Source organism: Sarcophilus harrisii, chromosome 1, assembly GCF_902635505.1.
Source record: "Sarcophilus harrisii chromosome 1, mSarHar1.11, whole genome shotgun sequence".
Lineage (NCBI taxonomy): Eukaryota > Metazoa > Chordata > Mammalia > Dasyuromorphia > Dasyuridae > Sarcophilus > Sarcophilus harrisii.
This window is the reverse complement of record NC_045426.1, coordinates 230,506,025-230,526,493: the sequence shown is the minus strand read 5'-3', so window position 1 is coordinate 230,526,493 and position 20,469 is coordinate 230,506,025. Positions and strand designations below refer to the sequence as shown.

General features: G+C 32.9%; 1 protein-coding gene across 1 annotated transcript in view; it reads left to right on the top strand.

The window, feature by feature from the left end:
• The window catches only part of UBE2R2 (ubiquitin conjugating enzyme E2 R2), a 107,837-nt gene that overhangs the window by 80,705 nt on the left and 6,663 nt on the right, over positions 1 to 20,469 (top strand). Inside the window, 2 exon segments of the mRNA XM_012542639.3 lie at positions 9,151 to 9,248; positions 19,392 to 19,526. Coding sequence (XP_012398093.2) covers positions 9,151 to 9,248; positions 19,392 to 19,526 — 233 coding nt within the window.

Sequence of the window (20,469 nt, the reverse complement as noted above, 5' to 3'; positions counted from 1 at the left end):
TCAGAATTGTCTTAGATTATTGTATTGCTGAGAATAGCTAAACCATTCACAGTTTGTCATCATATAATGTTGTTGTTAATATATGCAGCATTCCTCTGATTCTGTTCATTTCACTTTGCATCAGTTTACATAAGTCTTAAGTTTTTTTGAAAACATCTTGCCTGTCGTTTTTTCTAGCATAATAGTATTTCATCACTATCATATACAATAACATATTTAGTTATTCCTCCATTGATGGGCATGCCCCCAGTTTTTAGTTCTTTGCCTTCCCTAAAAGAACAACTATAAATATTTTGTATGTATTGGTCCTTTTCCTTTTTTTTTTTTTTAAATCTCTTTGTAATATAGACCTAAAAGTGGCATTAGAGGTTGAAATGATATACAAGGCTTTATAGCCTTTTGGGCATAGTTCCAAATTGCTCTCCAAAATGGTTGAATCAGTTCATTATTCCACCAATAGTGCATTAGTGTATTAGTTTTCCTACATCCTTTCCAGCATTTGTCATTTTCTTTTTCTGTTATATTAGCCAGTTTGAGAAGTATAGGGAAATTGCTCAAGAGTTGTTTTTGGGCAAGTGGAAACTGGTGACTTTATGTGACATAAAGAAACAATAAAACAAAACCAAAAGAATGAAAAATAGAAGAAAATATGAAAACATTGTATTTCTCTAGTTAGTAGTGATTTAGAGCATTTTTTTTCTTGAGAGTATAGATAGCTTTAATTATTACCTCATTTGAAATTGCCTGTTCATATCCTTTGACCATTTATCAATTGAGAAATGGCTCTTATTTCCAAAATTTTGATTCACTTCTCTATATAGTTGAGAAATGAGGTTTTTATTGGAGAAACTTTCTGTAAAATTTTTTTTCACAGATGTGGTTACTATACATTTCCCTCCATCCTTTTTTTCTCCATGTTTCCTACTTTGTCTTTCTTTTCATCATTCTCAAAGATGTTTTGCTTCTGACTTTTACTTCCTCCAATTTGCCCTTCCTTCTTTCAGCATTCCCCCACCCCCTTTCTCTTACCTTATTTGATAAGTACTTTCTTGTATGGTAAGATAAATTTTTATGTCAACTGAGTGTGTTTAATATTTTCTCTTTGAGCCAGTTCTGATGAGAGTAATATTCATGTAATATCTAATATTCATGTACTCACTTCCTTCATCTTTCTCTCCACTGTAAAAGCTTTTTTTACTTCTTTTATTTCAAGTAATTTACCCTATTATAACTTTCCCTTTCTCCTCTCATTGGATTCCTCTTTCTCATCCCTTTATTTTACTTTTTGAAGATAATCATCCCATCATATTCAACTTATAGCTGTCCTAATAATGAATTTTAAAAAGTTACAAATCTAATTTCCCATATAGGAATATAAGCAGTTTAACTTTATTGAATCCCTTATAATTTCTCTTTCCTATTTACCTTTTTATGCTTTTCTTGAGTCTTGTATTTAAAAGTCAGATTTTCTATTTGGCTCTAGTCTTTTCATCAGAAATGCTTGAAAGTCCTTTATTTTATTGAATGTTAGTGATTTCCCCCCACCTCCTCACGGATTATGCTCAGTTTTGCTGTATAGGTGATTCTTGATTATAATCCTAACTCTTTTGCCCTCTAGAATATTATTTGCCAAGTCCCTCTAAATGTAGAAACTGCTTAATCTTGTGTTAGCCAGACTATGGCTTCCCAATATTTGAATTGTTTTGTTTTATTTTGTTTTTTTAATTATTTGCAATATTTTCCCCTTGACCTGAGTCTTCTGAAATTTAGCTGTAAAATTCCTGAGAATTTTCATTTTTGGATGTCTTTCAGGAACTGATTACTAGAATCTTTAAATTTCTATTTGACCCTTTGGTTCTATAACATCAGGGATGTTTTTCTTGCTAATTTCTTGAAAATGATAAATCTAGACTCCTTTTTTGATCCATGGCTTTCAGGTAATCCAGTAAATATTAAATTATCTCCTGGTTCTCTTTTTCCAGGTGAGTTGTTTTTCTAGTGAAATATTTCACGTTTTCTTCTTTTATTTTTTTCATTTTTTGTTTTATTGTTCCTTGATGTCTCATAAAGTCATTAAATTCCATTTGCCCAATATTAATTTTTAAAGAATTATTTTCTTCATTTAACTTTTGTACCTCCATTTTCATTTGTTTGCCTAGTTCTAATTTTTAAGGATTTTTCTTCAGTAAATTTTTTGAGCCTCTTTTACTGTTTGATCATTTCTGCTTTTTAAGGAGTTCTTCCCTTCAGTGAATTTTTGTATATCTTTTTCTGTTAAGAACAATTTATATAACGACCACTGTTGACTTTTTTTCATGATTTTACTATTCTTCTTTCAGTGTTATTTCCTTTTACATTATAGTGGTCATTATATAAATTGTTCTTCTGCTTCTCTCTTATTTGGCATCAGTTGATATCTGCCTTTCCATACTTCTCTGTATTCTTCATATACATAGTTTCTTATTATATTCTATTATTTAATGCATAGCTTCTTTAACCATTCCCTAATTGGAGGTACATGACCACTTTTCTTCTAGTTCATTACTACTATAAGAATGTTGATGTAAGTAAAAAAATTATTACATATGTATATCTGTCTGTTATCTTTCCCTCTATTTCTACCTTTCTTGGACTGTAATGCCTCTTTGTGATTCTCTGGGTTAATGATTTGTTAAATTTAGTAACTTTTCTGGTATAATTTCAAATTGTTTTCTAGAATATTTCCATCACGGCTTCATCAATAGTGTGTTAATGTGTCACAAATGCTGTAGCATTTTCCACTTTAATATTTTGTCATCTTTTCCAGTCTCTGATGAGTTTGAAATAAAACCTCAAAATTGTTTGATTTATATTTCTCTTTTCAGTTGTATTTTGGACAGTTATCTGTGTGCCTTTCTATTGGCTCTTCCCCAGGCCTCTAATGCTCTAAGCCTTTCACCTTATACGACTTTTGGTTTTTCCCCAAGACTTGACTCAAATCCCATCTTTTGCAGATGGTCTTTCCTATTCTCCCTTAGCTGCTCTAGTCTAGCCTTTCTCTTTTATTAACTTAGTATAGAGTTTATATTTACCTAGTTGTCTCCCCCCATTAAAATGTGTTTTGGAGCAACTATTTTTGCCTTTCTTTGTATCCCTAATACTTAGCACATAGTTTATAAATACTGACTTACTTGTTATTATTTGCATTTATTTTTTTGAAAACTTTATTCATTTCTTTTGCTTATTATTGGAAATATTAGTTTTTCATGTTTGTGTCAGTTCCCTACGAATCTGTTAAATTAGGTCTTTCTCAGACATTTTTCCCAAGTTAATTTCATTTCTGTTTCTCTGATTTTCATGCAAAATTTTCTGACTTTTGGGTAATTAAAGTTATCTGTTTCATTTTTTATGATCACTTTTGTCATCTATCATTTGTTAATTATATTTTTTATGATAGTGGCCTTTTTAATTGCCGGTCTCTGTAAGTTTAGTGTGCTATTTAGCGTAAGGTTTTGAACGCTTAATTTCTTTTGGACACTTACTTTCTACAAACAGCTTTATTGTTTTCCTATCTCTTTTCAAACAGGGAGTCCTGTTTCTGTTTCTTGGGTTTATGGAACTCTTCCAGAAACCTCATAGTTCTCATCTGTAAAATGATCATTTTGATGAATTCTTGGGTACCCTTTATATTTAAATCCTATGATTCTGTGATAAACATTTTTATTTTATCTTGGCGGACATACTTTGATGAAAATAATATTTTCAATATTATTTGAATTTTATATTATCTGAATATTATTATCTGATAGTGTTATAATGTGCAGTCATGTTAAACATATCCCCACATTAGTCATATTGTGAAAGAAGAAATAGCATAAACAGGAAAAAAAAAGTAAAAATAACAAAGTGAAAATAGCATGCTTCAGTCTGCATTCAGATTCCCATCATTTCTTTCTCTGGATTTGGATAGCATTTTCCACAATGAGTCTTTTGGAATTTTCTTGGATCATTGTATTCCTGAGAGGAAGGCTGAAGTCTGTCATGGTTGATCATTGGACAGGGTTATTATTACTGTACAGTGTTCTCCCTGGTTGTTGTTGCTTTGCTCTGTATCATATCTATATCATGTAAATCTTTCCAGGTTTCTCTGAAATATGCCTGCTCATTTCTTGAAGATCTTATATATTATTATAGTATTCCTTTACATTCACATAGCATAACTTGTTCAACCATTCTGTAATTGATGGGTGTTCCCTCAATTTCCAATTCTTTGCCACACAAAAAGAGCTGCCATAAATATTTTTGTACATATAGATTCTTTTTGCTTTTTATCCCTTTGGGATACAGACCGAGTAGTAGTATTGCTAGATCAAAAGATTTGCACAATTTGATTGTTTTTTGGGCATAGTTCCAAGTTGCTCGTCACAATGTTTGGATCAGTTTACGATTCCACTAACAATGCATCAGTGGCCCAGTTTTCCCACATCTTCTTCAACATTTGTAATTTTCCTTTTCTGTTTTGTTAGCCAATCTGATAGGTGGTGAGATACTGCCTTGGAGTTATTTTAATTTGCATTTCTCTTACAAGTATTGATTTAGAGCATTTTTTCATATGACTATAAATGTAGATTCTTCCTCTGAAAACTGTTCATATCCATTGACCATTTATCATTTGGGGAATGACTTAATAATTGTCTTATAAATTTGATTCAGTTCTCTATATATTTGAGAAATAAAGCCATCATCAGATGTTTGTTTCTTGCTATAAAAATTGTTTCTCATTTTTCTGCTTTTCCTTCTAATTTTGATTGCATTTTTCTTTTTAGGTTTTTGGGATACCACTCTCTCATTGTTTTCTTAACTTTTAGACCACTCCTTAGTCTCCTTTGTTGAATTCTCATCCAAATCATACCCTTTAACTACAGGTCTCCACAGAATTTGTTCAGGGCCCTTTTTTTTTTTTTTTCCTCCCTTAATACTACTTTACGTGGTGATTTCATCTACTCACATGGATTTAATTACCATCTCTATGATGACTATTCTCAAATTTACCTCTTCTACCTTTTCTGCTGACCTCCTCCAGTCTAGCATCCCCAACTACTTTTTAAACATCTCATCCTGAATGTCCAAATCTGAACTCAATATCTTTATAGTAGAGGCTTCCTGGCTCACAACCTAGGTGTCATCTTCTAATATTCATCATCTCTTACTCTCCAAACTAGTCTGTTGTCAAGACCTGTTAAGTTCAACTTTGCAGCATCTCTTGAGGGTACTACCTTCTTTCTTCTAACATTACCTCTCATCATCTCACAATCTCTGGACTATTAACAATAGTCTGTTGGTGAATCTTCTTGCCTCAAGTTTTCTCCTCTTTACAATTCATCCTCCACTGAACCATCAAATTAAATTTTTTTAAAGTACAGATCTAACCATATCTCTCCTCCCCACCAAAAAAACAAAACAAAACCCAAACTCTAGTAGCAACTCATCATTTTCAGGATCAAATATAAAATTGTCCATTTGGTATGCAAACTTAACCTCACCTCTTTCTCCCTTTCCAGTCTTTTTACATTTTATTCTCTGCTATGTGCTCATGACACTGGTCTCCTTGCTATTCCATGAATAAGACACTATCTCGGCCCTGTGGTTTTTTTTTTTTTTTTTTGCTGCCTCACATTCCTAGAATACTCTCTCTCTTCATATCCATCTACTGGCTTCTGTGATTTTATTTAATTCCTAAGTAAAATTCCATCTTCTACAGGAAGCCTTTCTTAGCCTCTCAGTACTAGTGCTTACTCTCTTTCAATTATTTCCTATTTATCCTCTATAAAACTTATTTGCACATAGTTATAAATTTTACATTAGACTGTGAGCTATGTATAGCAGGGGCCATCTTTTCCCTTTTTTTAAATATGCTCAGCACTTAGCACAATGCCTGGCAAATAGTAGGTGTTTAATAAATGTTTTTATTGACTGACTTAAAGCAGAGGTTCCTAATTTTATTTTGTCATGAATATCATTGTCATTCTAGTAAAGCCAATAGATAATTCTTCTCACAATAATATTTTAAAAATCCATAAGATACCCAGAATTTATCAAGGAAGCTAGTTATTGAAATCTAATTATCAAAATATATTTTTAAAAAATCCATGATCAAGGACTTTTGAAGGACCTTTGACTGATAATAATAGCCAATTCTTCATCTAAATATGTTAGTAAATTAATTTTTCCTCTAACATATATGCATTTTTCAAATAAAAAGGAAGCTATGATAAAAAGCAAACATTAACTTTGATTCTAATCTTAAATATTGTTTTTAAAGGCTTTTCATAATGTGTATTTGTCAGTCCTTTTGAACCTAACTTTTCATAATGTGTATTTGTCAGTCCTTTTGAACCTAATTCAGTGTCACATAGACAAATAATGCTTAAAAGAAGAGTTGTAGCTCTTGGCTTCTTAAACTAGATAAAACTCAGGTTTTCTTTGTGATTTACCAAGTGGTAATCACAGTGTTTACCTTCTCTTGATATTTTTAGTAATTGATCAGTCTAAACAAAGACACTTTTCAGAGCTACAGAGTTCTCTCTATACATTCTTTGATTTCTATTGAAATTCAATAGTTTCCTTAGGTTTAATTGTCAATACTATCCATACAATTCCTTGATCTATATCTAGCTCTGATCTCTTGCCTAAACTGTGGTGTAATCTGAGCTTGATTATCTTTTAAATCAGAGGTGGTATTAACTAGGTTGCATGAATTCAACAATTATAATTTGGGAAATATTTAACAAGATAAAAGTACAATAAAGCATGGATAACATATCTTAAAATCATGTAATATTCAGCTTCAGGGATCTTAAGGATTAGTGATTCTCCCTTCCCCTCTTTATTTGAGTTTGATACCACTGTAGGCTTTTCAAATTGATAATCCAAAATGTAATTTGTTCCCTTTCCTTTCATTCATAATCCCTATCCTTGAAATTTTATTTTTCTTGAGGATATCATATCATCTTCCTTCAGTAACTCAAATATGACATTCTTGATTGCTCATTTTCTCTTATCCCCATATAGCCAATCAATTGCCAAATCTTGTCACTTGTCACTTGCCCTCACATCTGCCCCCTTCTGCCTATTTATCAAGCCAGCATCCTAGTTTACATTCTCATTGCTTTTTGCCAGGACTATTTCAGACACTTCAATCCTGACCCACACAATAATCGCCTAACAAATCAAACAACTCAACAGCTGTGACAACCTCAGCCTCACCCAACATCATATACCAAATCACCTCTATCTTAGCACAATTGTTTGAAATTTTTTCCCTTTTTTTCTTTATGTGTCTTCAAATCAATCAACCAGCATTTATTAATTACCCATACTTTGCTAAGGACTATGCTAGGTGATGAGAGTAGACATATAAAGGTTGAAACTGAGAACTCAGTAAGATCAAGAGATTTGCCCATGGCCAGAATTTTTATAAATGGCTAGGTATTTTTAAGTTCAAATCCAATAGTCTTTTCATTATACTTGGATTTCAAACCACCTAAGCCTACTTCTGGCCCTTAATCCCCAAATTTGTCACATCTCACTCTTCCTCAAAGATAGATCTCTCTGCCATACCTCCTTGGACACCTTTCCTCTTTTCTTCATCTGTTGCATTCTTGTTATATGAACGTTTTGAGATAGCAAAAAATGAACAGTTTTCTCTTTCCTAACTTCATTTTTTTCTTTTTAAATCCAGAATGTGATCTGAAAATTACTTAAGCGTTTTTTGGTTTTATGTAATTACATCCATTCATTTGTAGTAATTTTACATTTTAAATTTGTTTAATAGCAAGGGAGGGGAGCTTTTATTTAAAAATCAGACTTGTAAACAGTATACATTTTCAATACATGTTTTGCATGATTATATATGGGTGTTTATACACATTTATAAACTGTGTATCTTATAGATTGCAAGCTAGAAGGGAACACAGAAATAAAGTAGTATAATTTGTAGATGAGGAAAGAATGAAGTGTAAGCATTTAATTAGATCTAGTTAGAAGGAACAGTATAGTGTTCTTGGACATTTCACAGACTAGACAGCTGCATATTAGGGATATATCTTTCATGGGTCAAAGAACATTTATTGCTCAGAACTCATTCTGTGCACAGTGTGATCTCATATTTCTGTGTTCTTTTACTGAGAATTTTTATGCAGGGTGTTGAGAAAGGAGACAGAAAGAAAAAAATATCAATGTGTATGTAAATCTGGGATATGGAAACACAGATGATTGCAGTGGCAGATGACTGGGGAGAATGGTAGAGATGCCTCTCCTACAAAGCATTCTTTTAAAAAGTCCAGGTATGGAAGCCTCTGATGTCTTCTAAGCTAAAGCTATGCTGGACTAGTCCGAGGATCCTGAGGACTGTCACGTCTTCATTTCTCTTCCTCAGCTGGTTTTCCAGTGGTGGTAGTTAGATTCCATCCCTTTTATTGTTTTTTTTTTTTTTTTTTTTTTTTTTTTTTTTTTTGGGGGGGGGGGTGAGAATTTGTAAGTATTGTACTTCTGGGTCGCTATGGTATTTTTATTATGAATGGGGTAAGAGGGCTTGTTCTCAACAGGAGAAGAATAATTTGTTAGTTATAAAAAACTTTTTAATAATGATTACTTACAGACATTAAGTCAAAATACTCAAGAAAATCATCAAGATTTTAAATCTTAGAACAAATTACCAATATTATTTTTCTTATTTGTACTATGTAGGTATAATGGGTAGTATAGTTGTGCCTGAATGTAGACTAGATGAGTTCTTAAGATTCTTTGCAACTCCTTGACTTTGTGGTATATGTGTCTCTTGAATTTTAAATGCTTTTGAGAAAAATGGTGCTCTGTGCATGATGGTGTTTTGTTTGATTTTGGGGGAAGGTTGCTCTTAGAAACAGAATTTGGACAAAATGAATATTATAAATCAGTATTTGGGGAAAATTGCTATGACTATCTTGACTTCAAATATGCAAGTGAAATAAAAGCAGAATTATGTTTACCCTTTAATAAGGAGGGAAACAGTTTGTAGGAAGTAAAAATAGCTGAGTATGAGAATTAGTATGTGGTATTTTTTTTTTTTAATATGCTTCCAAATTTCTTCTTTATTTGTATATATTGAATATCCTGGTTTTTGTCTTGTAGAATGGAGATGTGTGCATTTCTATTCTTCATCCTCCTGTAGATGACCCACAGAGTGGAGAACTGCCTTCTGAGAGGTGGAACCCTACTCAAAATGTCAGGTAATGAGCTATAAGAACAAAACCAACCTTTTTTTTTCCCATTTTGGGGAGGGAAAGGAGGAAGAGACTCCTTTTGGTAGAGGTTTTTCCAGTTTTCTTTGCCCCATAGGCATTTTGTTGGGATGTATGTGTATTATTCTGAAATGTATAAATTGTTAGGTTCTCTTGTGCTTATTTTTTGGTTCATAATCTTGTAGAGTTTGGTCACGTTTTATAATATTTCTTCTGATGACTTTTCAGGAAATTAATTAAAATGTAAATAAAATTATGTTCTACTTGGCTTTGATCATCTTAGCTAACTTTTTATTTTATCTTCACTCACAAATAATTAACAATATCAGTTAAATGTGGTATTTTTGTTTCAGTGGTTTTTAAAAAGTAGCATTCTTTTTATTTTTGTGTCAGTAAGCAACAAAAATACTTCTTCCCTTTTGAAACCATGTATATGTGTATTTACACATACATATACTTATGTGCACAGATACCTACATATACAATATAGATATATGTGTATATAAATATATATGTGTTTATGTGTGCATATATACTTTAATTACCTAAAGTATAGGCAGGCCAAGGATATTGATAAAATATATCTGCTTTTGTGAAAAGTCTTATGGGATCTTTTTTGATTGTAAGAAATTTAAACTTAAGGATAGTACTAGAACTGCTTTGTAGTGGTAGAAGCAGAGTATCAGTACCTATGGAGTTAAATATTGTAGCTTGTTAAGTTTAATATATGCTATATTATATATTCATTTATGTCAGACTTGAGGAACAGGAACTATATTGTATATTTTTTGGGCTACTATAGCTCCCATACTACAACATTTTTAATTTGACATTTCCATATAAAAAGCTGTATTTTACTTTTCTTTCCTTTTAATCATCTCATGTGTTGATTTTTGTTGATATCTGAAGATAAATATCCAGATTCAGTAAGAACTTTACACTAAAGGGGATCCATATTAGATTGGTATCTAGTAACAAATACCAAATAAATCATCGGTATGTAGTGAACTCTTGATAAATATTATGTTCAAGTAAAAGGAATTTGTTAGCAAGTTCAAAAGACTGTTATAATAACCTCAAAGTATTTTTATTGTTTCCATTAGTGTAAAGCAGGCGTTTCCCAAAATGCAAAAATTGCTCAAGATAATATGAGATTATTTTCTATCTTTTTTGCATAGAAGGTTTGAATCAACATGAATTTATTAAGTACTGAAGATACAAAACAAAATGAAATATAGTCATTTGCCTCAAGGACCTTACCACTAACACAATAGGAAGAACTATAATTCTAAATTAGACTTTTTGGTATCTCTTTACATTCTTAAGAAATTTTGCTTATGTAAATTTATGTATACACTTATACATACACACATACATATAAACATGTGTGTGTGATATTAGACATTAAACATTAAAACACTTAGTGTTATTGTGAAAATAATTTCAAACTCTTGGACCCCCAGAAAAGGATGTTGGAAAGCCTGAAGGTTTCTTAGACCATACTTTGAAAACACTGTCCTGTTAGTTTTGGTACCTAGTCAGTTGAAAAAATTAAACTATATTTTAACTACTTCTTTTCTGGGTGTTATTTTAAGCAAAATATTTTCTTCTAAATAGGTTAAATGTCATTCAAAGTCATCCAATTCAAATACTACCTCCCCCACTTTGTTTTTTTTTATGTATCCCTTGCATTGGGTCTTGTGTCTTATAGGTACTTAATAAATTCATGTTAAATTGAATTGTTACTATACAAGAAGGAGAAAAATAATGATACCAGAAGAATATGGTATAGATTGGAAGAAGGAATAACAGAAGTCAGACCATTTAATTAAGTCAGACTGAAACCTCAGCTTCAGGGCTGACAACTTGGACAGTGGGTTAGCCACTTATCGTATATAAGTATATTCCTTCCACTTTACTTTTTCTTTAATCATATATTGACCATCACAGTAAACATGTTGTTAAAAAAAGATACTTGATTGGTCTGAAAGATTGAAAGATCTTTTATCTTGACCTTGTGGACCTGGTTGCAACGTGTTATCTTTGCGGTATTTAATAGATTTTTCATTCAGTCCTCATATAATCTGATCATCTATAGCTTGAGGCATACTTTAAGGCTTCCCTATTTTTTTTTTTTTCTTTTTAATTGTGAATATAGTTTGCCATACCATTCTGTTTTTATACTAGCTAATATGTACTGATAGGATGAGGATGGAGTGAAGGTGATGGAAAGGAAGTACATGATGATAATGAAGGTTAAAAAAGATCATGAAATTGTAGCTTTAAAACCAGAAGGGATCTTAGGGATCATTACAGATAACCCCTCTCTTGTTTTTTGTATGAGGAAACATAAGTATGGAGAGGCTTAGTGATTTACCCAGGGTCACAGAATTAGTATCTAAGGGATACTTAGATCATTTAGGGATAAATGATATGGGTGGGTTTATGAAGGTACATGTAATAGTCCTAGTTACAGTTTGCCCTATTTGCTGAACGTTAGTGAGGTCTTTGGGGATACATTTAGTTGGAAATTGTTAATTTAAACCACATCATTTAATGAATATGCAATTAGTTTGAAAATCCTACTTAAAGTGTTGATTAGTTTATTATTGTTAACATGATGTGATATGTTATTGTATAATTTCCAATAAATGGTAAAAAGTAATGTTCAGCAGTACTTCAAAATGATAGTGTCAGGCCGGCAATTAATGAAAACACTGGCATGTGGCGCAGTGGAAAATGATGTTGAATTTAGAGTAAAAGGAATATGGATTTAGATCCTAGTTTTATCACTTGGTATCCATGTAAATTGGGGAAAGGCCTTTGTGGGCCTTCATTTCTTTATAAAATGAGGTAGACTAGCCAGCCTCCTGAGTTCCTCAGTTCTAAATCTGATCATCTTATTCTTGACAAATGAGCTTTGCCAACCTTATGTTAATTTCCCATCATGTTTTTTTGGTGGAATTTACTTCTGTAATTATTATTTAATCTTTGATATGAGATCTTGGGAAAGGAGTTGATCAGAGAGAGGATTTTAACTGACCTTCCTAACTTTAGCAATCTGTGGAGCTTTTTAGGGGCACAGACTACAGTACTATATTCTTTGGAATCTCTTTATAACCCACCCATGAGTACCTTTTGAAGGAATTTCCTTTTCTCTTGATGAATTTAAGACCTAATTCAGTGTTCATCCTTGGAAGGCATCACACCATCCATCTCACAGACCAATAATAAGACTTAAGGGGTTGTTTCACTAATATTCTTAAATTGTATATCTACTGTATTTTAGCTAAATGGCAGGAATTATATTTTCTTTTTCGCTCCTTCCTTCTCTCCTTCCCTCCCTCCCTCCCTTCTTTCCTTCCTATTTTCAATCATTTCAGTCACATCTGACTCTTCATGACCCTATTTGGAATTTTCTTGACAAAGATATTGGAGTGGTTTGCCATTTCCTTCTCTAGTTCATTTTATAGATAAGGAAACTGAGGCAAACATGGTTAACGGATTTGTCCAGGATCATACAGCTATTTAAAGTGTCCAGGCCTGGCACTTTACCGTGCCACCTAGCTACCCTCGGTATTTTCTTACTCACCAATTTCCTGATAAAGTACAAAATAACGCATTGGATATTGGATTAAATTCTTAGTGGGTATTTGAATTGAGAAATTACCTAAGTTACCAGGGTGGGCAAATTAAAATTTTTAGTTAAACCATTTATTTGATTTTTAAACGTCTTTTTAACCTATCTATATATAATTTTTGTTTTTTAAATAAAAAATAAAAGACAGTACTATGATTTACTAGTGATTTTTTTCTTTAAAATTACATCTATAAGCTTAGAAATCTTTTTTGTTACTAATAGAAAAAGTAGTGTTAGTTGTCACCATCACAGTCAGCTATTTTTTACAATTTAGAACTGATCCAGTATCAAGAATTGAGAATGGCATGCCTGACCTGTTGTAACATGAAAAAAAAAGAAAAGAAAAAAAGATGCGATTGACCTTTAATACTTTTGTAAAACATCTAACAAATAGACTTTAACAAATATAATTTAAATTTATTTTTATTTACTTTATTTTTATGTTCTTTGTATGTGCAATTAAATTTGTGTGTTAACTTTTTAAAAAATTCATTGAATCATGGTGGCACATGCCTGTAATTTCTGCTAGTAGAGGAGGCTGAGAAGTTAGTGGATTGATTGAATTATGGGAATCTGGCTAAAGCCAATTAGGTTTTCAAACTAAATGAGTTGATGTGAGCCCTCAGGATTGGAAGACTGCCAATGTTGTCTGGTTGCCTAAAGAGGTCAGAAAAAGAGCAAATTTAAAACTTTCTTTATTGATCAACATCTGGGAAAAAGTAAATGATAGATATACTTCTGCCTTGGGTGAGATGATCATGAAGACTCAATTGAGGGGAGAGGGAAGTTCAATGAGCTCTTCATATAGTGTTCATGGGAAATTTAGATCTTAAAAATGTAGCTCTTAACAGTTTAGAATTATCTTTTACTTTTGCCTGTCTGGACTCATCAGTATAAGGAGAAGGGGGTAATATGGTGATTGACTTATGCAGCTGGAGCAAGAAGTGATGAAGTCCCTATGTATAAAGATCCTTGGATGAACTCTATTGTTAGTTAGTTGAACTTTTAATGCCACCATATGGAGTATAATTTTCAACAGCTATGTATTAGGGGGATTTATGCCCTTTCCTCTTTCAGTTTGCCTGAAGTACCACTTTTCCCATGATATCATTTTCAGGAGATATATACATACATAAACCCACGTGCATATACACAAATAAACACAAATACATGAAATCAAATCAGGGATTTGGAATATTTTGTCACAATGTAAAGGAATTGGGAGTACTAATTACACACAAAATTTTTTTTTATTAGTATTGTGTGTTAATTCATCCAAATATTTATGTAATAGAAGAAAAATAGCACATTTTGATGTCCTAGGCACTCTTTTCTTCACATTTATACAACTTCACTTGGGGAAATCTCATCACTTTCCCTGGATTTAATTACCATTTCTATGCAGATCATTCTCAGATCTCCCTATCTTTCCTTAAAATTTAGATGACCTCAAATATGCATCTTGGTTTGCCTTTCAGACAACTAGAACTGGATATCCAGTAGGCATCTTAAACTCATTATATCCAAAACAGAACTCATTATCTTTTACCCCAAACTCTTTCTTCCTCCTGTCTTCATTATTACTGTGGGTAACACTATCCTTTCAGTTCCTCTGGCTTGCAACCTAGGAGTCATCCTGAATTCCTCATATTTCTCATCTCCCATATCTAAACTCTTGCCAAAGCCTGTCAATTCCATCTTTGCAATATCTTTCAAATGTACCCCATTCTCTCCTCATTTTGTTTTTATTTTTATTTGTTTTTATGAGGCAATTGAGACTTGCCCCAGAGTCACACCCCTAGGAAGTATTAAGTATCTGAGGTTGGATTTGAACTCAAGTAGCGCTCTATCTACTACACCATCTAGCTGTCCCCCCATTCTCTCCTGTTACATTGGGCCACTTCAGTGTAGGTCCTCATTATGTTGTACTTTGATTACTGTGATAACCTGTTTGTGAGTCTACCCATTCAGCCAATGAAGTGGGTTTCCTAAAACATGTCTAATCGCATAACCCTCCTGTTCAGTAAACTTTAGTGACTTTCTGTTGCCTTTAGGACCAAATATAAAATACTCAGTGCATCATTCAGAGCCTTTTATAACCTAGTCCCCATCGGCTTTTCTAAGTCTTCGAACACTTTGCTGTCTGTCACATACTCTTGATACAGTGACATTCCATATCTCAGATCTGGGTGTTTTCTCTGGCTTTCTCCCATGTCTAGATAGGTTTTCTTTTTTCAAAACACTTTGACTTCTAGTTCTCTGGCTTCCTTCAAGTCCTAACTAAAATCCCTTCTACAGGAAACCTTTCCCATTCTTCTTAATTCCAATCTTTCCCTTTTTCATTTGTTTATTCATTTATCCACACCAAATGTTCAAATGGACTACGTGTGTCTGACTTGTGGTAGATCCTACTGAACTCATATTAATCTATCAACCACAGTTGGGACATAAGACTCTTGACTTAAAACCTAGTGATGTCACTTTGGTCCTCTTTGAGAATGAAGGACACCAATCAGCTTTCTTTGTTTATATTTGTTTGCATGTGCTCTTTCCTATTATATTGTAAACTCCTTGAGGACAGAAATTAGTCTTTTTGTATCTCCCTTACCACATTGCCTGGCACATAGTAGACTTTTAATATTTAATTATTAATTAATTAATATTTAATAATAAAAATTTAAGATGGTTTTCTGGTTGGAAGGTAAAAAACTTTACTGCTAAGTGACCCCAAGCAACTCTAATATTACAAGCTAAAGGTAACTGTAAAGATAATAGTACGTTATAAAAGGAGTTTCTACATTAATAATTTCCTTCATTGATGAAATTACAAGAAGTTCTCCCTTTTTTTGTGTAGCAGCTTCCAGACATTTCCCGTTTTACTTCCCTTGGTAACATTGTTTTCCCTTAAAGTCTAAAATTCTTTGGGTGTATATAGTGCCATACTTATTTGTTAATAGTTTCATAACTGTACTCTAGTCTCTAGATCCTTATTCCTCAACTTCAGATTGAAACTATTTTCTAGCTTATATGCTGACTTAGTGGTATACCCAAGATTCTGCCTTAAATTTCTCCTTTCCTGGGCTGCTGGCTATAGGATTAAGTATATAAAATCAAAGGCAAAGTGGTACTCAGTGAACTTCCTATATATTGTGGAAAGTAACATGTGTATACATTAGTATATACAAAGTAAATATAAGATAATTTTTGGGAGATAGACACTGGTACGTGAGAGAATCAGAATAAGCTTCATGTACAAAGTGATGTTTTAAGTTAAGTTTCGAAGGAAACTGGGGATTCTGAGAAGTGAAGGTGGTGAGGATGTACATTCCAGAAGCAAGGGACAGTCTGTGCCAAGGCAGGAAAACCAGCAATTGAATTGAATGCTATTTTTGCAGCATTGTAAAGTGCATGAAGGAGAATAGTATATTATAAGCCTAAAGAGAGAGGTTAGACTCAGGTTGTGAATATGAGAGGAAGTATATATTTAATCTTAGAGATAATAGCATAGGTAGCTAGGGGGCCCAGTCGATAGAGTAACAGGCTTGAAGTCAGGAAGACTTGAGTTCAAATTTAGTCTCAGACACGGATTATGTATGTGACTTTGGGCAAGTCACTTAACTGTTTATTTCAGTTTCCTCAGGTGTACATTGAACTAGAGAAAGAATACTCCTGTATCTTTGTCAAGAAAACCCTAGATGGAGATCATGAAAAATTAGATTCATACAATTGAAATGACAGAACAACAAAAACAAGATATTAGTCAATCATTGGAGTTTTTTGAATAGGCAAAGGACTGGGTAATTTCTCTCCCTTAGGAATATATTTTGGCAGCTGTGTGAATAATGGATTCAAAAGGTGGGGAGCAGGACTTGAAGCAGGAAAACTAGTTAGGATGTTGTTGCAATAATCTATGGGAAAAGTTGATGAAGATCTGAACTATAGTTGTGATTTTTAAGAGTGGGGAAAAAAATAGGAGGTGGAGGTAGGATTAATAAGGTTTGGCAATTATTGATTATTCCTTGGTATCAACTTTCCTAAAGCTCTCTGTGTTTTTTTCCCTTTCTTTAGATAAAAAGCTATGTACTATATATAGTATAGAGAAAGCTGTCCTGAGTTCAATGGATCTATGGTCCTGAGAAATTACTCTTATTATTTGTAGAGAAGATATCCCCTACATTTGGTAGAGGGAGCTGGGAGCTTTCCTTACTCATTCTCAAATCAATTTAATCCCAATTAAATAACGAATCCAATTCCTATTTCTCATCTTCTTTATAAATTCCATGACCTATCTTCCCAAATTCTCTGAGAATCTCAATTTAAGTAAGAATTGCACTAGTACCTTCTTGGGGATTTCCCATTTAGCGTGACAGAAATCATCCCTGGTGAGTTTCCAGATATTAATCCTGATGTTGGATATGGAGGTCCTCAATCTACTGACCTTTCCCCCCTATCCTATAACTCAGACCCCTTTCAGACTATTACTTTCTCTTTGCTTCGTTTAGTTGGTTTCAACACATATTTATGGAAATTTTACTGCCCAAAAGCCCAGAAGCTAAGAGGTATGGTCACTTTGCCTTCATTGAGGTCATAATTTAGTGTATATCTGGTCTGTTAGCTGACTGGTTATCTACATTATGATGTGATCCTGTCTAAAAGTGTTTTGTAAGTAGTTAAATATCATGCCAGTTAATTGAGATATTGGTGGATAAATATAATTTTGTCATATTTTTAAATTGGCTGATAGACCAGATTATTTTTCCCCTTCAGTGGCTGGTAATAAGCTTCCTCACACCTAGGAATAGCTTGATGTTGAAATGAGAGGGGTTCAGTAGATGATTATTCACTTATCCATCCAGCATAATTTATTTTTATATATTATTTAGAAAAATGTTTACAAAATCCTTTCCCACAACTACCCTCTGAGATTTGTAATAGAAATATTTTCACCCTCTACTGAATGAGGAGACAGGATTTCAGAGGAATTAAGACTTGTCATTGGTCTCATAGCTGGCTAATAGGAACCAAATGGAAACCCAAGTCTCTTCATTTCATGTCCATCATTATCTTGTTAGAACATATATTCTCGTCAATCAGATATATAATTTCATTAAAGGCTAGATAATATTTATAATTGAAATTATACTTTATCTTCAGATTAAATTGGTTTTGTTTTTCTAAGTTCTAAAAATCATTTTCCTGGGCATTTCTTTTCCTAATCTTTATTCTCATGAATGATCTTGAATATTTCCTTTAATTTTTGTCTTTCAAATGAGTGATGATGCATTAGTTCATACCCCTCAGGAGCTTGTTACCAATAGTAGATATGTAAAAGCAAGCAGACCTACTTTTGTTTATTTTGTTTATGGTGTTTAAAAGTAATTTTTTTGTTCTTTGTTCACCATCAAGCCCTCCTACATTACAATGTAGATTTTATTCTTATACACATGCAGACAGCTTGCCATCCTGGAAATATTAAGGGACCAACTTGGATCTGGTACTCTATCTTATCATAGTATTAAATTTCTTATTTAACTAGAGAGGGCTTAGCTAGATTCTAATCCTTAGAAGTAGCTTTATTTCTGAAGACTGCTATTTCTTTGTCACTTACAGGACTTCAGCCATTAAAGACCATCAGTTTCATTCAATCGTTTTTGTTCAGGGAGACTAGTGTTGTTGCCTTTTCTTTCTGCCTTTTACTATTTCCAATCTTTAACAATATATTTTTTCTATTAACATCAAAGATCCATCTGTTTAATATTTACTGCTTCTTGAAAAGATTTTCTAGGATAAGCAGTTGAAGCTAATAGATAATGGATGTGGAATGTTTGGAGTAAATTGTATAGTAGCAGCAGTACTCAGCTAATCTTAGTTAATAAAGATTGTGTCCCAATTCCTGGACTTTTCTTCTCAACCCACTCATGGTTTGGCATGCCCTTCTTCCCACTTTCTTCCTCACCTTCAGAATTTTAATCACTTTGCCCAGTAAAAGAAATTCTGCATTTCTTCATACAAGGTATTCTGTTGTTCTTTCCAAACCCATTGTTATTTAATTTGTAATTTTCATGGATTTTTTCTGGTTTTTTGGCAAAATTTCTAGACTTACTGGAGGTTGAGCAGTAGATTGTATAAATATTAATAACACAAACTATAGCTAGAACCTGAATCTTGACATCAGTTTTCACACTGTATTCATTGTTACCACTTTCTCTGTCTGCTAGTTGGGGGGGCGGGGGGGGAAGGGTCCAGGGAGGTTAAGGTAGGGAAGGGATCTATTGGATCTATTGGATGTAAAGTATTTAACTCTAAATTTCTAAGATGTGGAATTCTTCATGCTATTTTAATCAGAGCCCCAAATCACATTATGCTAGATTCTCCTTTGGAGAGTAAAAAACCAAAAGATTTAGTCATATTTTCCTGGGTTTTTAACACTTGTCAATTATCAACATTAACTTTATGAGTAGTTACAACTGATCATTCTTTCACATTTCTAGGACTATCTTGTTGAGTGTAATCTCACTGCTTAATGAGCCCAACACTTTCTCTCCAGCCAACGTGGATGCTTCAGTTATGTTCAGAAAATGGAGGGACAGTAAAGGAAAAGATAAAGAATATGCTGAAATCATTAGGTAAGATCATATGTTTGTGTTCTTATTGTGCTCATTCATTCAAGACAAAATTAATGGGGGTCTGGGTACTTAAGGAATTCCTCCAGTTTCATGAACTTTAGGATATAGATGATATGCATTAAATTGGGATCTAGATAATAATTATATAATGCTTGCTGTATGTGCCAGGCTTTCTCTCATCATTTCATTTGGTCCTCATAGCAACACTGGAAGGTAGGTGCTCTTGTTATTCTCATGGCAGAGATGGAGAAACAGACAGAGATGATTAAGTGATTTTCCCAGAATCATATAGTTTATAAATGTTTAAAGTTAGATTTGAATTTAGATCTCTTGACTTCAGACCTGTTATTCAATCCACTGTGCCACCTAGCTGCTACCAAGAGAGTAAATGGATTACATTTTAACTATCACTTCAAAGAACTTCCTCTCAGTCTGAGATATTCATTGAAGAGCTCTAGAAATTTTTCTTGATTTTTTTTTTTTTTATTGCTCCCCTAGTGTTAAGATAAATAACTGATTTTATTTTTCCTTCTTTCGTAATTGGCCTATTTGCATACTTGCATCACTTTGGCAGATTTTCAGCATCTTCTTTCCTTTATTTAAAAAACAATAGACAGTGTCCCAGAAAGACAATAGAGAGGGTTCATTGTTTAATATCTGCTGATTTTTTAAATAATAGTCATTTAAAACACCAAACAGTATAAGCAAAAAAATTTCAGAATCATCTCAGGATCATTCATCCTAATACAGAAGGAGATACAGAAGCACATGTGGAAGGATCTGATTATATCTAAACCTTTAAAATGTATATATAGTTTATTCTCAGCTTGAACAAATTCTTTGGAGTAATGAATTGAATAAATATTCTATTTGTGGTCTATTTCTTTCAAGGCATAGTGAAAGAACTAGAGCCTAGGAATCAGGATGCTGGGGGTTTAGTCCT